This window comes from Artibeus jamaicensis, unplaced genomic scaffold (genome assembly GCF_021234435.1).
Source record: "Artibeus jamaicensis isolate MK-2021 breed Jamaican fruit bat unplaced genomic scaffold, CSHL_Jam_final scaffold_1964, whole genome shotgun sequence".
In the NCBI taxonomy this organism is placed as follows: domain Eukaryota; kingdom Metazoa; phylum Chordata; class Mammalia; order Chiroptera; family Phyllostomidae; genus Artibeus; species Artibeus jamaicensis.
Window position 1 is genome coordinate 7588461 of NW_026522030.1, and position 19094 is coordinate 7607554.

Below are 19094 nucleotides of genomic sequence, written 5' to 3' on the forward strand. Positions count from 1 at the left end.
CCCATCCCTCTAAAAGTAGACAAATAATATCTTCTTGGAAAAAGATCATTTCTGAATTCCCATGAGCATCACTTGGCTAAGCCCTCAAGTCCCATCTGGGGTCTTGTGGCTTCCTTTGAGCTCAGTTTCCTGCCTCATCTCCACCTCCCCTAGCTTTCCCTTTGTACTGCTTGCCAAGCGGATCTTCCTGGAACATTGCTGTTACAGACCCTTGCTGTTTGCTATTAAATCAAATCCATACATCAGATCAAATCCACTGTTAATCAAAGCCTGCTTAAAGAGGGCTCACCATACCATCTATTCTAATCTACCACTCCAACATAAGGCTCTAGTCAAGAAGGAACCCCTAAAAGAACTCCCACATGGCTTTAGTACTTACCCAACCTTACCTAAGAAAAGTCATATTTCCCGACAATGGGGACTCTGACTTAAAAGTACAGAATTTAAGAACTGGGAAGCATGTGTGAGGTCATCCATCAGTTTTTCTCACCTCTCATTCCCATAGTGGTATCTGGGTTTTGAAGATTCCTTGCTAGGCTAAGGTAATGTTTCTCATGTTTTTTTAACCACAGCCCTTCATACCTAGAGATTCTGATCTGGATTTGGAGGGTGAAACAGTTATATTTTCAGTCATGCAAAATTGCTTTTGCAGCCTAACCTATTTTTACTGATGGGACCCTGAAGCTCATCAGAGAGAAGAGTGGCTCGCTCAAGATCTTACCATTAACTTATGAAAGTGAGACCCTGGCCCTGGCTGGTGTAGCTCACATCCGAAAGAATATAGTTTCTCTCCCTCTCTCCTTCCCTTCCCCTCTAAAGATAAATAAATTAAATAAATAAAATATTAAAAAAAAAAAAAAAGAAAGTGAGACCCTGTTAAAGTGGCCCATGGCCACCTTTTTTTTTTTTTTAACTTTTTACTTTGGAACTTTTTTTACTTTTTATTTTACACTTACAGAAAAGTTGTTGAGTACAGAGAGTTCCCATATAGCCATCCAACTTCCCCTCATGTTAACATCTTATGGTGCATTTGTCAAAACTAACATAAAACTATCAACTAATTTGGCCAAACTATTTGTATGTCATCAGTCTTTCCATTAACTTCCTTTTTCTGTTCAGGATCCAAAGCAAAATACCACATTGCACTTGGTGAACCAATTTTCCTTTTTAATTGAGATGGAGAACATAAAATTAACCATTAGAAAATTAGCAATTCAGTGGCATTTAGCATAATGCAATGTTGTACAATGGCTTCTGTCTAGTTCCAAAACTTTTCATCTCCCCCAAATCAAACTCCATACTAGTCAAGCAGTTACTTCCCATGTTTCCCACTCCCCACCCCCTGGCAATCACTAATCTCCATTTCTTTTTCACTCCTCACAGCATTTAGCACAATGTCATGTACCTACCTGGGAGGCACAATAGTTTAGTGGGGTTAAGAGGTTTTTTGGGCTGGGGGCAGTGGTGGCGGTCAGGGTTTTATTATACATACTAAAAGGTGCATATGCGTTTAGAGACTGATGAATTTTCACAAAATCAGATCAATAAACAACATGACCAGTAGCCTAAAAACCCCTTTGGTCTCCCAGTCATTCCCTGTCTCCCCCCCCCCCCCCCCCCCCCAGTGGTAACCGCTCTCCTGACTTCCAACAGCACAGATTAATTTGGCCATAGTTTGTATTTCATAGCAATGAAATGATACAACATGTATTCCTGTGTCTGACTGCTTGTGTTCCATTTTATGTTTATTCATATCGTTGCATTCGTAATACTTTTTTATGAATCGGAGTGAAAGATTAAGGTACAGTTTGAGGGTGGGGCTGAGAACAGGTCTTCCAGTTAAGAGTGAAATGTGGGAAAAATAGATTACATCAAACAATAACATTTTTAAATTTTCCACTGTGGGCTTTTAGAGGTAGATGGTCCTAATTATTTTTTAGTTGTGAAACAGGTATTATAAAAGAAATGTTGGGTGAGAGATCTAAATTGAAGGGGGGGGATGAAGAACGATCATCCCTGAGTTGAAGTAGCATGTTTAGCAGGCATTGTATAGTAAACCCAGTGTGAGGTGGGACCAATTATGTAATCTCCCTGGTGATTGTTCTCCCGATCTGTAAAATTAGGTAAGTGAATGTAAAGTGCATGGTACTGCCCCTGACCTTTTAATGCACAAAAATCATTACTTCCTGTCAACTGGGTTCAAATGAATGAGGAGGCTTTGCTAAAATTAAATATAGCAAAGTTTCATTCTAGTGTCTAGGTTTGCAAACCTGAAACTAGGCAATACCCAGAGTACCCTGAAGGAGAAAGAAGTTTAAGAGTTTTTATAGTAAAAAGTACATTTGTGAGAAGAGTCAGTCCTGCATTCTTAGCCTTTGAATTGATCTGAGGTGGTAATCTTTCAGGTGTCCAGTGGTCTGGTTCACCTGAACCAGGGTTGGGCTGGGTTGGACTGATGGTTATCTTTGGAGTTCATGTACACCCAGGCATGGATGCACAACTGAAAAGTTTAAATTCCCAGGCTACTTAAAGCAAGAATAGAATTGTTTCCTTATGCCTCAACCTACTTGATTTTAATAATTTAACAGCTTGACCATAGTGACTCCATTTTATTTCTTCACTCTTCTCATTCCTGTCACCTTCCTTATCTGAATACAGATCAGAACTCTAGTAGTTGGGAATTAAGCAGGTGTCATATTTCCTTAACGTTAGGCCTCTCTACCTCTTTAACTTGGAATACAAAGAAGGTATAAAACAGGTTTAGGTTACAGATTTTGAGAAGCAAAAGCTTAGAATAAGGGTAGGACAATCGACTGGCTTTCTCCACAGTTCAAAGTTCACTTTTCAATAATCCCTGATTCACCTGTATAAAAGCATTCCTTTGTTAGGGTATTGATCCCCACCCCCACTTCACTCACCCAATCCGACCAATTGACCCTAGCCCCCAAAGCCTTACTAGATTTCCCCCACCTCTTCTCATACTCTGTCCCAAACTGCCCCTTCCCCGCCCCAACCAAGACCTGAGGTCAGATATATTCACTAGACAGGTCTAATGCCTACAGTGTCCATGTCATTCAAATCACATCTCCCAACCACGGCACAGAGTAGACCCTCAGCAATTACGCTGGAATAAATTTTCTCTTAAAAGTTGGAAGGCAGCCTGGTGCTGAGCTCAACAACTTTAAAATGTTTGGTCCGTAAAAATGAACTTAGCGATTGTGTTGGGCATTACAGTGTTGTTTTAATGTCCTGGCATCCTATTATTCTTTCAACAAATAATTAACTAGCGCCAAGAATACTCTAAGTCGGGGAGGGGAGGACTGTAAAGTGACCTCCGGTGCTGGAACCGAGGCAGGTTCACTCCAAAACACCCGTGGTTTCCTCTCTTCTAAACTCAGGCCTTTCCCTGTCACAGTGCTGGCCACGAGCCGGGAGGGGCGGGCTCATCAGCCCTTCCGCGCACCCGATTGGCCAGGCCTTGAGCCTCCTGTGACCTTGAGAGTCAGGGGCTGGAGCCGCTCAGCCCACCCGCAAAGTGTCCCCTGGGGGTGTTGGGGCGGAGTGTGAGGAGGAGCGTTGCTTCCGGGAAGCAGCTCCGCCCAAATGTGCTGGGGACGCAAGGGTGCGCGATAGCTGTGGCGGTGGCAAGAGCGTAGACTCGCAGCTCTTGGGAGGTAGGTAAGGGGGGCCGGACTCTGGGAGGTGGCGTACTGGGAGGCAGGGGCTGTGGCACCAAGAGTCCCGTGTCCGTAGACCCACATTGTGCTGTGCGCCTTGGAGCACTGGCAGTGCAGCCAGGGACCGTCCTGTGGGGAAGGTATTTTTGCTCTGAGAGGTAGACTGTCGTGCTGCAGTCGTGTTGGGGTCTCTGCGGGACCGCAGCTCTGGAGGGCCACTGTCCGGGCCCCGCGTTTCCTCTCTGGGGTTTACTGCCTTGGACACCTCTGGAGCTGTGCTGGTGGAGCGGTGCTGAGCCCGAGGTACGGTCGCCGATGAGGGAGGGAAGTGGAAGTAACAGCCGTTTTGTGCCACGCTTGTACGTACGTTACATACATTGGCCCATTCAGTCTTTACAAACAGCCCATTGAGGGCGGTTGAAGTACTCGTTTACCAGATGAGAAAACTGAAGTCACACAGCTGGAAAGTGACAACTAGTATATGAACCCATGTGTGCGGACTCAAAAATCCACGCAGCCCTCATGCTGCCAGATGCAGCCAGGTTTAGAGCCGCTGGTCTGCGCCTCCCCCGCCCCCCCCCCCCACGTCGGCTGCACCCGGAGCTGCCCACAGCTCTGCTGTGGGCTCAGCAGTCTGCACCTGTGTGTGAAGGGGTAAGGTGGGCAACTGAAAACTGGGCTGCAGGGGAGCTGAATTCTAGCCCTAGAACAGCCACTGACACACCCACCCCCCCCCCCCGCCCCATGGATCTTGGGCCTATGTCTGTCCTTTGAGCCATCATTTTGATGATGTAACCTGGCAAACTCTCCTGATAGCTCCTCACAGCTTAGCCCAGAGGAAACTGGGCTCTTCAAAGGTCCAGGTCAAGGCCCAGGTCTCATTCTTGTTTTTAATTCCTGTATGTAGCCCTGGGACAGGCCCAGAGTGGATATTCAGGAAATGTGAGTTGCATAAACAAGTCCGTCCCTTTTCCGAACTGCCTAACAGCTGCTGTTTCAGGCCCCTCCAGAGTTTTTCAGCCCTGACCACCTTCTACCTAGCCAGCCCTCCTGACTGCCTCCTCCCCAGCTAGCGGCGGAGCCTGCCAGAGCTGGCAGCAGCTCCCACCTCCGCGCCAAGACCACAGCCTCTGGAATCCTCAGCTGTGCACGACATAGGGGTTTCAGACCCTGCAGCTCTTTCTCAGCCCCTCCTGGTGGCGGCCCTGAGGGCCCGACTTAGCCTACTCCCAGGTTGGGGGACTTGCTTTCTAAGGAAGGCGACACCTTAACAATCAGTCTGAAAAGCTGCTTATCCCTCATTGTCCCCTCTTCCATGAAGCCTTCCTTGACTCCCACAGCAACTGGGCCATCCCTCTACTGTAGTATCTGTGTGGTGATTATTTCTCCTCCCTCACATAAGCTGCTCCAAGGCAGGGACCTCCCCCTGACCCCCCACTTCGGATGTCTTGGAAGACCCTGTAGCCCACACAAATTTGAGTGAAAGTTCTCCCTTCTGGGTGTGGTGCAGGAGGCAAAGCTATGAGGGCATGCCAGGAGATCTAGTTCCAGCTCAGTTCTATATCTTATATAAAAGTAGCTACATGTTGACTGCGTGGCTAGGCACATATATACCTCTTCCCTATCTCTAATCTCTGCAGCTTTGCCAGTTGGATACTTTAGCTCCCATTTCATATATTACCAAATGAAGAATCTGAAAAGCCAGCAACCTTTCGGAGTCACGTATAGAGCACAGACCAGACCTGGGGCTCTTTGACCTTGCAGTGTGGTTTTTTTCCTGCACCACCGTTTACTGCCTTCCAGCTAAGCTAACCTGTTCTAATGTGGCTGAGCATGGTGCTGGGTCCCATGGTGACTTGTTGACTTCAGTGAGGTGTCACAGGATTTAAGCTGTGACTGCAGGCTCTCTTGATTCGAAGAAGTGCCCTCCTCCCAAGTGTATGAACATTTCCCAAACTTTTAGGGACTTTTTGCAAGGCCCAGGCACAGCTTTGGCTCTGCAAACAGAGATGCAGCTCTGTTGTTCAGAGATGTTTTTCGACCCCAGAGATAATGATTCAGCACCAGTTGTGACAGAGCGACCATGGGTTGTGTAGGTAATGGAGTTGGACCGGAAGCCAGGAGATGGACGGTCAGACCCAGCTCTGTGCCCGCCCCGCTGCTCAGTGTCAGACAAGTCCTGTTGCCTCTGCACACCCAATTTTCCACATCGGCATGTAAGAGTTAAACAGGATCCGTGATTGTCAACTTCACTGTTTTTATTACTGACACCCGTTCTCAAATCAAATCTCTGAACCCTAAACTCTGAAAAAAAGAACGGCTTAAAGGGAGGCTTCCACCTCACCATTCTCACCCTCCTCCCTTGTCCCCCACCCCCTAAGCTCCAGTCTCCTCAGGGTGAAATTTGGACTGCAAAGCCCCTAGGCAGCTCTGCCCTGTTCTTTCTGATAAACAGAAGGCACTTGCTGCCTGGGCACTTGCTGCCCCCATCCCTGCCCCGCACCTCCGCCTTCTAAAGTAGAAGCAAGGTTAAGAAGCCAGTGGAATGCAACTTTGGATTCCAGAAGCTGGGAGCCTGTTTACAAAGGTTGCTATCTCGGAAATGGATCAGAGACAAGCATAGACCCAGCTTCAGAATCTGACATTGAGCAAGTCAGGTTACCTCTCTGAACCTCCATTCCCTTATCACTAAAGGTTAGAACGATTCTCTGCAATTAAATGAGATAATGTATACGGTGCACATAAAGCACCCAGACCGGCACATAACATACGCTCGGTATATTTTTCTCGTATTTCCTCCATCTCTCCAGCCACCAAAGCAAAGATAGTGAGGCAGAGAGGTGCCTCCTGGATCAGGTGTGTACCAGCAACAGTGGATAAAACCCTGCACTCATTGTCTAGAACAGATTCAAATTCTGGCTCACTTACTAACTCTTGGGCAAGAGACTTAAGCTCTCTGAGCTAGGCAAATCCATGGCAGACCTCAGAGCAAAATCTTGCACAAAATGGGTACTCAGGACTTTGTAACTACTGAATGATTGCTCGTTTGGGGGTTGGAACAACTTTGGGGAGACCTGGCTTGCTGCTGTGTTAGATGATGTGGCTGGCTCAAGGGTGGGGTGGCAGGGTGGGTCAGTGTGTGGCTCCTGATAACCCCGACCCTGACAGGCTGGAGGATTGGATAAAATGGGCCCTGGGAGACTGTGGGGAGAAGGCATCTTCCATGTACTAAAGGACTCCCCGGGCCCAGGGAGTGTGTAACGTTGGATAAGCCCCTGCCTTGAGGTCCCAGGCATGCAGGGAGAGATGGGTGGCTCTTGGCTCTTTTTTTCCCCCCTACTGGGCTACTGAGTGTTCCCCCAGGCACCTTGTCTGAAGGCAGGTTGCAGGTACATTGACCACCAATCTGTGCTGTCTAGAAGCAGGCGAGTTTATTGACTAGGATAGAATTTATTACAGGGAGTTTACTCACAGGAAGATTGATTGGGTCATGGCAGAAGAAATGAGCCGGCAGAGTGCACAGATCAGCCTCCACTTCAAGACGGTGCTCTGATAAACAGTTTGTAGTACAGCTGAGCTACTAACGGTTGACAAGACAAAGGGGCAAAGAATGCAGTGAGCCAGGAACCATGCCGGTAGATTTATGATGGATAATTGCTTAGAATTAATGCCACCACCTAGTTTGACATTAATTTCAGTTGCTGTACCATTCTGGCCATTTACTCATAGGAATCTATATGGTTACATCAGGTAAGCATACAGGACACAGCTAATCATTAACTTGGGACTTTGGTGCTGGTTGAGACTAGTTAGGTCAGAGTTCTCAGCATGGAAAAACAAAAGCAGGGATACAAAGATGGAGTCAGTTTTGTTCACATTAACACGTGTACACACCTCCAAAAGGAAGTGTCTAAAATGGAGAGCTCCACCTCCTCTCTAAGCTCTGCTCCCCGCTACCCTCCCCCTGCCTGGTCCCTGTCTCCACTGTCCTCCCAGTCAGGTAGGCTCAGAACATCCACCCCAAGAGACGGCCTCTTGACTACCTTACGATGGCCCTTCTTTCTCTGCCCCTCTGATCCACAGCGCCTGTGCTCCTCTGCTTCCAATCTGCTACGCTTAGCTAGTAAGAATTTTCTTCTTATAGCCAGGCTTGGACCAGGCAACTCCCTGACCCCTGGTCAGAAACCTTCCCTGTCCTGGATCTGGTCCCCTCTCACCCCCTCCCTTCTATACACACAGGGCTCAATGGCCTCCCAGGTCCTGGGAACAGTCCATAGCCACCCTCCCCCACACCCTTCTTCCCCACCTTTACTCCTCTACTCCCTTCCTGAGGGAATGTTCTCCCCTCTCCCTCTGACTAGTTGAACCCACTCATCCTGCAAAACCAAGTTCAAGTCCTCATCTTCAACAAGCTTCTTCTGGCCTCCAAACTTACATTGAAACTCATAGTTCTTTCAAGGTGGGCTCCACCTCCCCGAGATGCACTCAGTCGGCACTGCCTCCTAGGACTAGAGTGCCAACTCAATGAGAAACCATATGTGCAAGTGCCCAGCATGGCCTGGCACAGAGTAGGTGCTCAAGAAACAAATGATTACACCCCAGGCATTAATCGTCTGGTATTCCATGTAATTAAATATTTACTAGGTGGCATAGTAAATGGAGAAGGCAAAAAATGAACTCACTGTGGACCCTGCCTTGCAAAAGCTCTGTCTGTTGGGACAAGATAAGATAGACCCACAGGGACCCGTTACGTAAGAGCGAGTGTGAACTGGGCAAAACAAGAAACTTCAGTGGGAGAGGGAAGGAAGGAGTGCCTTGCGGAGAACCCAGTAGGGTTTGGGGCTGAAGCTGTGGAGAGAGCACAAGCCTTCTAGATAAAAGGGAGTAAGGTGAGCAGAGCCAGAAGCTGGCCAAGTGTGGCTTGTGCATGGGGAGCAGCTGGAGGCTTTGGGGCTGGAAGAGATGGCATCAGTGGCCTCTCTACAGGGTGTGTCTGTCTGTCTGTCTGTCAGGTACAGAGCTATTTAATCCTCTTAATGTGACCTGCCTGACCAGAAGTCCATGCACCAAGGGGTTAACTATGTTTTTCTCTAGAAATAGAATTACAAGAAATTTTTTTCTCTTTTGGCTTAAAGTGTCTAAAATATCTGCCAAGTATGTAGACATTTTTCATGGAATAAACAAAGTATAAATGTTGACCAGATCAGTGCTTCTCATACTAGCTTCCAATTCAGCTAAGATTGATCGTTTGATAACACGAAATAAAAATGAATTACTAGAAATAATGTTATTTAAAAAGAAAAAGCCCTGGCTGGTGTGGTTCAGTGGATTGAGTACCGGCCTGTGAACCAAAGTGTCACTGTTCGATTCTCAGTCGGGGCACATGCCTGGCTTGTGGGCCAGGTCCCCAGAAGGGGGCACTCAAGAGGCAACCGCACACTGATGTTTCTCTACCTCTCTCCCTCCCTTCCCCTCTCTAAAAATAAATAAATAAAATCAAAAAGAAGAAAAAGAGAGGCCATAAAAATAGCTCAGATTTTATATTATCAGGTTCAGATTGCTATGAAAGTTTAAGCCTTACTTTTATTTCTTTACTTATTGTATAGTCCAGCAGGGATTGGTGAACCACACTCAGAGGAACACGGGTTGGAGATCAGGAGAGGCAGGGACCCAGGAGAGCCTGCCTGGCTCTTTTCTCCCTGGGTACAGGGACCATGTCTCATGTGTCCCCCATTCCCCTACATAGCTGAGCATCTGGCAGATATCCCGGGAGCCCTCACTTCCACCCAGCTGGCTGCCCTGTGCCCTCACTGCTCACCATGCAGCCCCAGTCTGTTCTGCACAGCGGCTACTTCCACCCACTGCTTCGGACCTGGCAGACAGCGGCCGCCACCCTCAGTGCCTCCAACCTCATCTACCCCATCTTTGTCACGTGAGTCCCCAGAATGAATCGAGTCGCTAACCGGCAAGGTGTGTGTGTGAGTGTGTGTGTGTGAGTGAGTGAGTGTGTGTGAGTGTGTGTGTGTGTGTGAACCAAGCAGGCATCTGTTGGAGGTGGTAAAGTGAGCTGTCAGCTTGGACCTCACGGTATTGGAAGTCACCTACTGAGTTAAGGACAGCTGTCTTAGGAACAAAACAAACCTTGGCAAGAACCCAGTCCTCCCTTTTAGAAAAAAAGAATAACCCTCACCTGCCATCCTCAGCTTTTGAATAAGACAGAAGCTGAGAAGGTAGTCTGTAGACTGTAAAGTGTACCTGTACATGTAACAGGTGGCAGCCAGGATTATTAAAAATAGCAGCAGCTGACATTTATTGAGTACTTGCTGTGTACCAGGTACTATAAGCATCTACATCTGCTATCTTTCAGTCCTGACAGAATCCGTCTGAGGGAGGTGTGCATAGTGTCCCCTCGATTGTCATCTCCGTGAGGGCAGGGGTTCTTGTCTGTTTTCTTCACTGTTATACTGCCAGAGCCCAGAACAGTACCTGGCATATAATAAGTGCTCAATAAGTATTTGTTGTATAAATGAATGAATCCACCCAGGATACAGATGAAGGGCCTGAGGCTCAAAGGGATGGTACAACTTGGCCAAGGTCACCCAGTCAGTATGTGACTATGATAGCAAGCGAGGACCTTCTGACTTCAGAGTCCAAGTTCTTAACCACTTGACCGCTTCCTAGGATTACTCATCTTTTAGTACAGTTGCTCTCGTTGTCACTGTCATTCTTCTTGTTCCTATTATTATTTCAGGCCCTGGGCTTGGCCAGGCAGGGGAACCAGACTCTGGACCCAATCCCCATCCTACCATCTCCATTTCCATGTTCCTTCCCAGCTCCCCACCCGTCCCCCTCAGTCGCCCCCTCCCCCACAGGCCCTCCCCACAGCTACCAGTCCATAGCCCACCCCCACTTTTGCAGGGATGTTCCTGATGATGTACAGCCTATCGCCAGCCTTCCAGGAGTGGCCAGGTAGGAGCCACAGTGGGGAGGGCCGGGGGTGATGGAGGGAGAGATTTTACAGGTGGAGGTGCCAGGAAGCAGAGGCAGACCCAGGAGGCAGAAGATGCAGAGAGTCTGGCTTCAGCTCAGTAGAGAGAAGGATTTGGTCAGGGTCACAGTTGTTCCCCAACAGAAGAGGCAGTCCTGCTCAGTGATGGGCTACCCTTCACCAGAAGCACCATAGCAGAGCCTGGGAGAGGAGAGCTTAACTTCAAATGGGAGTTCAAAAAAAGGGCCTTGGAGGGCCCTCCCACAGCTCAATGCCATAGCTCTGCCACTTGGCCACGGCTCCCCCATCTGTTTGGTGGGAACATTTCTGCCCCTCCCTGTTCTATGGGGCATGAGTCCTCTTGGTACCAGGTGCACCTTGGCTCTGAACAGAGGCACAGTGTGGCAGGGTGGGGAGAACCGTTTCCCAGGACCTGCCTCACTTCAGCTCCCCTGTCCCCCCCCACCCCGGCAGGTATGGTGTGAACCGGCTAGAAGAGATGCTGAGGCCCCTGATAGAAGAGGGCCTGCGCTGCGTCCTGGTCTTTGGTGTCCCCAGCAGAGTTCCCAAGGTGAGGAATCAGAGGAGGAGTCAGAGAGGAGGGGAAGGGAAGGTTGGGTGATGTTGAGCCGAGGTTCCACACTGACCACACCTTCATTCCCACCTTGTGCCAGCCCTGGGGCCGCAGGTGAATGGACATGGCCCCGTTATTAAGGCAGCACCCATGGAGGGTCAAGAAGCTAAGCAGGAAAACCACAATGAGATACCACTTTATACCGGCCAGGATGGCTATAATAGACAAAGCAACAAACAACAAATGTTGGAGAGGGTGTGGGGAAAAGGGGTCCTTAGTTCACTGTTGGTGGGATTGCAGACTGGTACAACCATGATGGAAAACAGTATGGAATTTTCTCAGAAAAAAAAAAATCGACCTGCCTTTTGACAGTCACAGCAATTCCACTGCTAGGATTATATCCTAAGAATCCTAAAACATCAATTTCAAAGAACCTATGCACCACAATGTTCATAGCAGCACAATTTACAATAGCCAAGAGTTGGAAGCAACCTAGGTGCCCATCAGTAAATGAATGGATCAAAAATTGTGGTACATATACACAATGGAATTTTATGCAGCAGAGAGAAAGAAGGAGCTACTACCCTTTGCAACAACATGGATGGAACTGGAAAGCATTATGCTGAGTGAAATAGGCCAGGTGTTGAAAGACAAATACCATATGATCTCACCTTTAACAGGAAGCTAAACAACAAAACAAACAAGCAAGCAGAATAAAATCAAAGACACTGAAATAGAGAACAAGGGGACAGTGACCAGAGGGGAGAGGGAAGGGAATTTAAGGGGAAGAAAGGAGAGGGATTTGGAGGAACAAATAGGAAGGACACAGGGACGAGAACTAAGGGGGGTTGAAATGGGAGGGAGGTGGGTAGCACGGGGTGGTGGCTGGGATGGGAGAAATAGACAAAAAACTGTAGTTGAAAAATAACTAAGTAAAATTAATAATAATAAAAAAAGAAGCTAAGCAGGGCTATGACACCCTGACTGGGCGAGTCAAGTCTCCTCTGCAAAATGGGGGACAGTCCTCACTGTGCCTCCTCGTCCAGGGACTCTGCTAGTGATACAAGGAGAGGGACAGGGCTGCACTCTGTACTGATTATACTATTACAATTGTCCCAATTCTTCCCCCTTTATCTCCCCTGCACCCCCTAACCCTCCAGCCTTCACCCCCCTTAGTTCATGTCCCTGGGTCATACATATAAGTTTTTTAACTTCTCTGTTTCCTATACTGTTCTTAACCTCTCCTCATCTATTTTATTCCTACCAATTATGCTTCTTATTCCCTGTACCTTCCCCCCTTCCCCCGTGAAACCCCTCCATGTGATCTCCATTTCTCTGATTCTGTTTCTATTCCAGTTGTTTGCTTAGTTTTTGTTTTCCTTTTTTTTTTAGATTCAGTTGTTGATAGTTGTGAGTTTGTTTTCACTTTACTGTTCATAGTTTGTTTTTTTTTTCTATTTTTTAGATAAGTCCTTTTAACATTTCATATGATAAGGGCTTGGTGATGATGAACTCCTTTAACTTGACCTTATTGAAAAGCACTTTATCTGCCCTTCCATTCTAAATGAAAGCTTTGCTGGATAGAGCAATCTTGGTTGTAGGTCTTTGGTTTTCATGACTTGGAATACTTCTTTCCAAGTTTTTTGGAACCTGAACACTATGCCTGAACAGAGGCACTTCCTCTTCTTGCCTATAAATTTTCTTTAGAGAAATGATCTGATAGTTTTATGAGCACTCCTTTGTAGGTAACTCTCTCCTTTCCTTTTGTTGCTTTTAAGATTCTTTCTTCATCTTTAATCTTGGGTAACTAAATGATGATGCGCCTTGGTGTGTTTCTCTTTGGGTCCAATTTCTTTTTATTTTTTTAAGATTTTATTTGTTTATTTTTTCGAGAGAGAGGAAGGGAGGGAGAAAGGAAGAGAAATATCAATGTGTAGTTGCCTCTCACACACCCCCTCCTGGGGACCTGGCCTAAAACCCAGGCATTTGCCCTGATTGGGAATTGAATCGGTGACCCTTTGGTTCAAAAGCCAGCACTCAATCCACTGAGCTACACCAGCCAGAGCCTGGGCCCAATTTCTTTGGAACTCTGAGCTTCCTGGAGTTCCTGGAAATCTATATGTTTTGCCAGATTGGAGAAGTTCTCCTTTATTATTATTTCAAATAAATTTTCAACTTCTTGTTCTTCCTCTTTTCCTTCTGACACCCCTATGATTTGGGTATTAGAACACTTATAGGTGTCCCAGAGGTTCCTAAGCCTCTCTTCATTTTTTTTTCAATTCTTGTTTCTTTATTCTGTTCCAGTTGATGTTTATTTCTTCCTTCTGCTCCAAACCGTTGACTCAAGTCCTGATTTCCTTCCTGTCACTGTTGGTCCCCTGAATATTTTGCTTTATTTCACTCTGAGTAGCCTTCATTTGTTCCTTCATTTTGTGACCAATTATGAGCATCCTGATTACCAGTGTTTTGAACTCTTTATCGGATAGGTTGTCTATCTCCTCATCACTTAGTTCTTCTGCAGTTTTGATCTGTTCTTTCATTTGGGTCATATTACTTTGTCTTGGTGCACCTGTTATGTTGTAGGGGGCGGGGCCTTAGGTCTGCTCATCCGGGGGACACCCTCTTTGCTGCATTGTGGTGCTGTTTGTGGGGGAGGGGTCAGAAAGGGAACAATGTGTCTCGTTTACTCTGCTCTTGCCCCACTTTCCAACAAACTCTGTCTTGTGAGACTGGGAGTTTCTTCTGCTGTGGCAACCCCGTGGTAGTTTATAGCTAGCTTGAGTTTTTAGCTTCCCGTTCAGCCAACCCCACCTCACTCACACAGTCTGTTGCCTTGCTCGCCCGGTCCTCCACCTTGCCAAGGGTCCTCTCTGCCTGCTGGCTGCCTGTCTTGGTCTCTCCTACCAATCTGGAGAATGTTTCTTTAACTCCTTGGTTGTCAGAGTTCCATGCAGTTTGATTTTTTGGCACTTCTGGTTGTTTATTGTTTATAGATTGGTGGTTATCTTCCTTTTGGTTGTGCAAGGAAGTGAAGGGTTTCTACCTACGCCTCCATCTTGGCCAGAACTTCATTGTGCCTGTTGAAGGCTTCATGTGACAGGCACACTGATTTGTCCTTCCCTGCACTAGGACGAGCTGGGCTCTGCAGCCGACTCCGAGGACTCCCCGGCTGTGGAGGCGATCCGTCTGTTGCGCAAGACCTTCCCCAGCCTCCTGGTGGCCTGCGACATCTGCCTGTGCCCCTACACCTCCCATGGTCACTGTGGTGAGTTTCCCCCTGCACCAGCCCCTCTGCCGATGGCACTGCCACTGCCCACCTCTCCCCACAGTGGGGTGGGCCAGGGTCTAAGATGCCCCTCAAACCCAGCTGTCTGACCCACAGGGCTTCTGAACAAGAATGGGATTTTCCTGGCTGAGGAGAGTCGCCAGCGGCTGGCAGAGGTGGCTCTGGCCTATGCCAAGGCAGGTGAGTGAGCCACCAGCAGGGATAAGGACCTCTGGGTCAGGGAGGTGACAGAGTAGACAGGAGAGTCCCAGAGTTCTGAAGTCCACCCTCTGTCCCTCAGGATGTCATGTGGTAGCCCCGTCGGACATGATGGATGGACGCGTGGAAGCCATTAAGAAGGCTTTGATGGCACACGGACTTGGCAACAGGGTAGGGGCAAGGAGTGAGGGAGGGGGAAGGGGAGGTGAAGCAAGAGCCTGTGACTGGACCAGCCCTGCCTCCACATCTGCCAAGAATCATAGAACTGAACATATTCGATTCCCAGTCAGGGCACATGCCTGGGTTGCAGGCCAGTTCCCAGCAGGGGACGCAAGAAAGGCAACCATACATTGATATTTCTCTCCCTTCCCTTACCCTCTAAAGATAAATAAATCTTTAAAAAAAAAAAAGAACTGAAGACAGCACTGGACAAGGCCTTTGGGATCTGTCTCAACCTCTGCACCTGAGACAGGCAAATCAAGGCTCAGAGCTCCGGTGGGACTAGAACACGGGCACGCCACTTCCCAAACTGGGTCCCTTTCCTGCCACATGACCCCGGAACATCTGGAAAGGGCTGACTGAGCCTCAACCCCCATTGTCTCCCCACAGGTGTCAGTGATGAGCTATAGTGCCAAATTTGCTTCCTGTTTCTATGGACCTTTCCGGTGAGTGGGGGCAGGCAGGGGTCTGCTGTTAAGTCCTTGACCCGTTAGCCCGAAGCTGGAGCCCACCCTGATGCCTCTGCTTCCTAGGGACGCGGCTCAGTCAAGCCCGGCTTTTGGAGACCGCCGTTGCTACCAGCTGCCTCCCGGAGCCCGAGGCCTAGCCCTCCGAGCAGTGGTGAGTGACCAGAGCTTAAGCCCCAGCCCACCGGTCCCCTCTTCCCTCTCCTCCTGGGCACTGCCCACAGCACACCTCATCCCTCAGGACCGGGATGTGCGGGAAGGAGCCGACCTGCTCATGGTGAAGCCGGGAATGCCCTACCTGGACATCGTGCGGGAGGTGAAGGACAAGGTGAGCACCGAGCAGTGATGGGGGGCTCACGGAGATGAGAGAATGTGTCCATGGGCTCTGGGACCTTCGACTGCAGAATCTCAGAGTTGGAAGCAGTCTGCCCCTGCACAGGGACCCTCCTGACTCGGCCCCTACCCAGGAACCACCAGTGGGCAGAAGTCTTTGAACAGTTTTGCTTTAACAGTTTAAGAATGGGCCAGGTGGCCAACAGCTGTCATGACGTAGGGCATAGGGTTTGAGATGGTCGGGAGTTGGGCAGGGAGCAAGGGACACTCCTGGGGACACACCCGCCGTGCGCATCTACCTCCTGCTGCTTCTCTGCAGCACCCGGAGCTCCCTCTCGCCGTGTACCACGTGTCTGGAGAGTTTGCTATGCTGTGGCACGGAGCCCAGGCCAGGGCATTTGATCTCAAGACTGCAGTCCTGGAGGCCATGACCGCCTTCCGCAGAGCAGGTAAGCGGAAGGGGTGGGGTTCTGACTTGTGACGCACGGACTGATAGGCACTTTGCCCATAGAGAGAGGTGAAGTGGTGAAACAGCCTGGAAACACCAGTCATCTAACAGACACTGGCCGAGCGGAAGAGACATGTAACTAGAACAGAACGTGGGACAGTTATTCTTTGCTTGTGAGACCTCGGCCTAGCCACTTCTCTGAACCTCAGTGCCCTGTCTATAATAGAGAGAAGATCCCTGGTGCATGGTTCTCGTGTGGATTAAATGAGACGATATGTGTGATTGCCATATGCTTATCGCTCCATAAATGAGAGCTGGTTTTGTTGGGATGTGCACACTGTGAGAAGGGAACTTACAGCTTATCTCTTTCCTTGCTGTGCATTTTTTTGAAATTTTATTTATTTATTTTTAGAGAAAGGGGAAGAGAGGGAGAGAGTCAAAGAAACATCAGTATGTGGTTGCCTCTCACATGCCCCCCACTGGGGACCTGGCCCATAACCCAGGCATGTGCCCTGACTGGGAATTGAACTGGTGACCCTTTGGTTCGCAGGCCAGCACTCAGTCCACTGAGCCACACCAGCCAGGGCCCACTGTGCATTTTATACATGGGCAAACTGAGGCCCAGAAATCGAAAGTGACTGGTCCACAGTCACACAGTGTACAGAGCTAGAACTGACCAGGACGGGACTCAGTCTCATGTTGTGTCACCCACTGACCGTGCCTCTTCATAGCAGCCTTCTCCATCCACTGGCCCTCCTCTCCCAGGTGGTCAGGGTCAATGCTGTTCCACAACAGAAGAGGCAGCTGACGCCCAGCCCCTACCCTGCTCTCTGTTTCTCTCCCACGAAGGTGCCGACATCATCATCACCTACTACACACCTCAGCTATTGCAGTGGCTGAAGGAGTGATGGAGAGAGCGTGCGAGACCCAACAACTAGGACTTTACAAAGGTCCCAGGGCCTTGGAGAAGTGAAAACCGAAGTTAATGCTGCTTTTAGAACTGTGCCCTCCTCCTGCTCACATGCTGGCAGGCACCCAGCAGTTCCAGGTGGTTTCTGCCAGCATGCCAAACCACCATTGCAGCCGCATCTCCCCGGGCTCCCTCAAGCTTCTCCACCCTCCTCAGGGCCAGCTCTGAAGCCACCTCTGCCGCTGTAGCGCCTTCCTCTGAAGAGGCGTTCTCAAGAAAACCCCTCGGAGTCACGGGCACAGGTTTGGGATGCCTAGGAGAGGGGTCTGGAGCATTAGGGGAAGAGGAACGCAGTTGGATCATTGGTCCTCAGAAGTTCTGGAAAACCCAAGGCCTCTGGAAGCACTGCTGGGCCCAGGGACTGAGGCCTGGATTGACCTGTCCAGGTTCAGAGTTGAGATTTGCTGTGATTCCACTGGAAGGCAAGTCGCTCAGGCCAGTGTTTGCCAGGCTGCCTGAGATCTGCTCCACCCTGAGCCATAAACCCAGAAAAGAATTAACTCTACTGAGCAGAAACATTGCCTGGGGGTTACAATGCAGAAGCAAAGAGAGAGTTCCTGACTGTTGGAGATGTCACCATTGAACAGGTGTTTATTAAAGAGAGATATTTTTGAGAGCGCGTGCACAGTGCCCGGGCATGGTGCTGGGTGCGGAGGATCTAGCCGGACAGACCTCAGCTTGTCTCTCTGCATGGAAGCTATACAAAGAGCATGAGAGAGACAGATGACAAGAAAACATGAATAGAGCAGTCACAAACTCTAATAAATGCTTGAAGGAAATAAAGGGTCTCAGATGGAGAATGACAAACGGCAGGGGGTGGGGGAAGGGTCCTTAGAGCACCAGAAGCCACAAGGATGATACCAAGTGTGCAAAGATCCTGCAGTGAGAGGCACGAGGCAGCACTGCTGGGAGCAGGGTGCAGGGAGGGATGGGCGACAGGACTGCAGGTCAGAAAGGCAGACCCCGCACCCTTTAGGAAGCTTGGGTTGTATCTTCCCTCTGGTACAAAGACGACTAAAGAATCTTAACCAGGTGCGCATGGTCCCATTTCCCATGCATGCTATGTTGCTATGGGGGAAATGGAAGGGTGCAAGAAAGCCTGGTTGGAAGGCTACTGCAGACCCCAGGGGGCAATGGTGGTGGCCTGGACCCTGGTGGTGACCGTGGAGGTAGGAAGAAGCATATGAATTCAGGAGACATTTTAGAGAAAGAATTACCTGCTATTGCTGGCGCTTTAAATCAGGGGTGTGGAAGTGGTAGGGGGAGGCTCGTCAGGGGTGAGGCACTGGGAGGAAATGAGGATGCCTTCACCGGTCTCTGGCTTGAGCCACTGGGTGGGTGGTTTCAGTTTTCTTCTGAGACTGACAGGACATAAGTTTTCCCTTTGCAAAAGTTAGGGCTCAGCCAAGGAGGGACCTGTTTGCGAGTCTACCTGCCTGCCTACAAAGTGACAGGGGTCCCCAACTCCAGGCCCGGAGTCAGCTCAGTTTGGACTGTTAAGTCATACAACCCACTGTTAAAATCTGGAATTATAAACTCAGCAGCTTCTGTAGTCAGACCAGTCTCTGACTCTTGGTAGTCTTCTCCAGAGCTGTGGCCGACTTTTTTGAAGACGTGCCCTCGGCCTGTGGGGAGGTGGCCAGCCAAAATCAGGGCTTGAAGAGGTACAGAGCTGGGCCTCTCAGGGAGGCTGAGCCGGATCCACCACCCAGGGGCCTGCTGCACTCATCGGGGTGATGGCTCAGTGTCTCGGGGCTCAGACCAGACCGTGACCTTTGACCATCTTAGCTTCTTGGCTTCCTGTCTCCTGGCCCCTGACCTCTGAGCTGCTTTCTAGTTAGAACGATTCCTGTGAAAAGGAAGGCTCTTCAAGACCGCCCCAGACTCATCACTGCCAATCAAATGCAGAGCCTGGCTCTGTTCTAGGCAGAGAA

The 19094-nt window shown here is 49.2% G+C and overlaps 1 protein-coding gene across 2 annotated transcripts; it reads left to right on the forward strand.

Annotated features, from left to right (window-relative positions):
• Positions 1 to 3522: 3522 nt before the first annotated feature.
• Positions 3523 to 17774, forward strand: ALAD (aminolevulinate dehydratase). Of its 2 annotated transcripts, XM_037139497.2 has the most exons (12): positions 3524 to 3674; positions 9424 to 9609; positions 10596 to 10646; positions 11140 to 11236; positions 14369 to 14504; positions 14622 to 14705; positions 14806 to 14894; positions 15333 to 15388; positions 15476 to 15563; positions 15651 to 15737; positions 16062 to 16191; positions 17040 to 17774. In XM_037139497.2, exons 2-12 carry the CDS (start codon positions 9497 to 9499, stop codon positions 17096 to 17098), a joined length of 990 nt encoding a protein of 329 aa, XP_036995392.2. In that variant the 5' UTR covers positions 3524 to 3674; positions 9424 to 9496; the 3' UTR covers positions 17099 to 17774. The 2 variants fall into 2 exon arrangements, with proteins under 2 accessions (XP_053512299.1, XP_036995392.2); XM_053656324.1 differs by lacking the exon at positions 10596 to 10646 and having other exon boundaries at positions 3523 to 3674.
• The last annotated feature ends 1320 nt before the right edge of the window (positions 17775 to 19094 follow it).

Coding starts and splice junctions, on each gene's coding strand:
- ALAD (XM_037139497.2), top strand. CDS start 9,497: ATGCAGCCCCAGTCTGTTCTGCACAGCGGCTACTTCCACCCACTGCTT. Junction 14,706..14,805: donor TCTGGCCTATGCCAAGGCAG/GTGAGTGAGCCA, acceptor TCTGTCCCTCAG/GATGTCATGTGGTAGCCCCG. Junction 16,192..17,039: donor GACCGCCTTCCGCAGAGCAG/GTAAGCGGAAGG, acceptor TCTCCCACGAAG/GTGCCGACATCATCATCACC.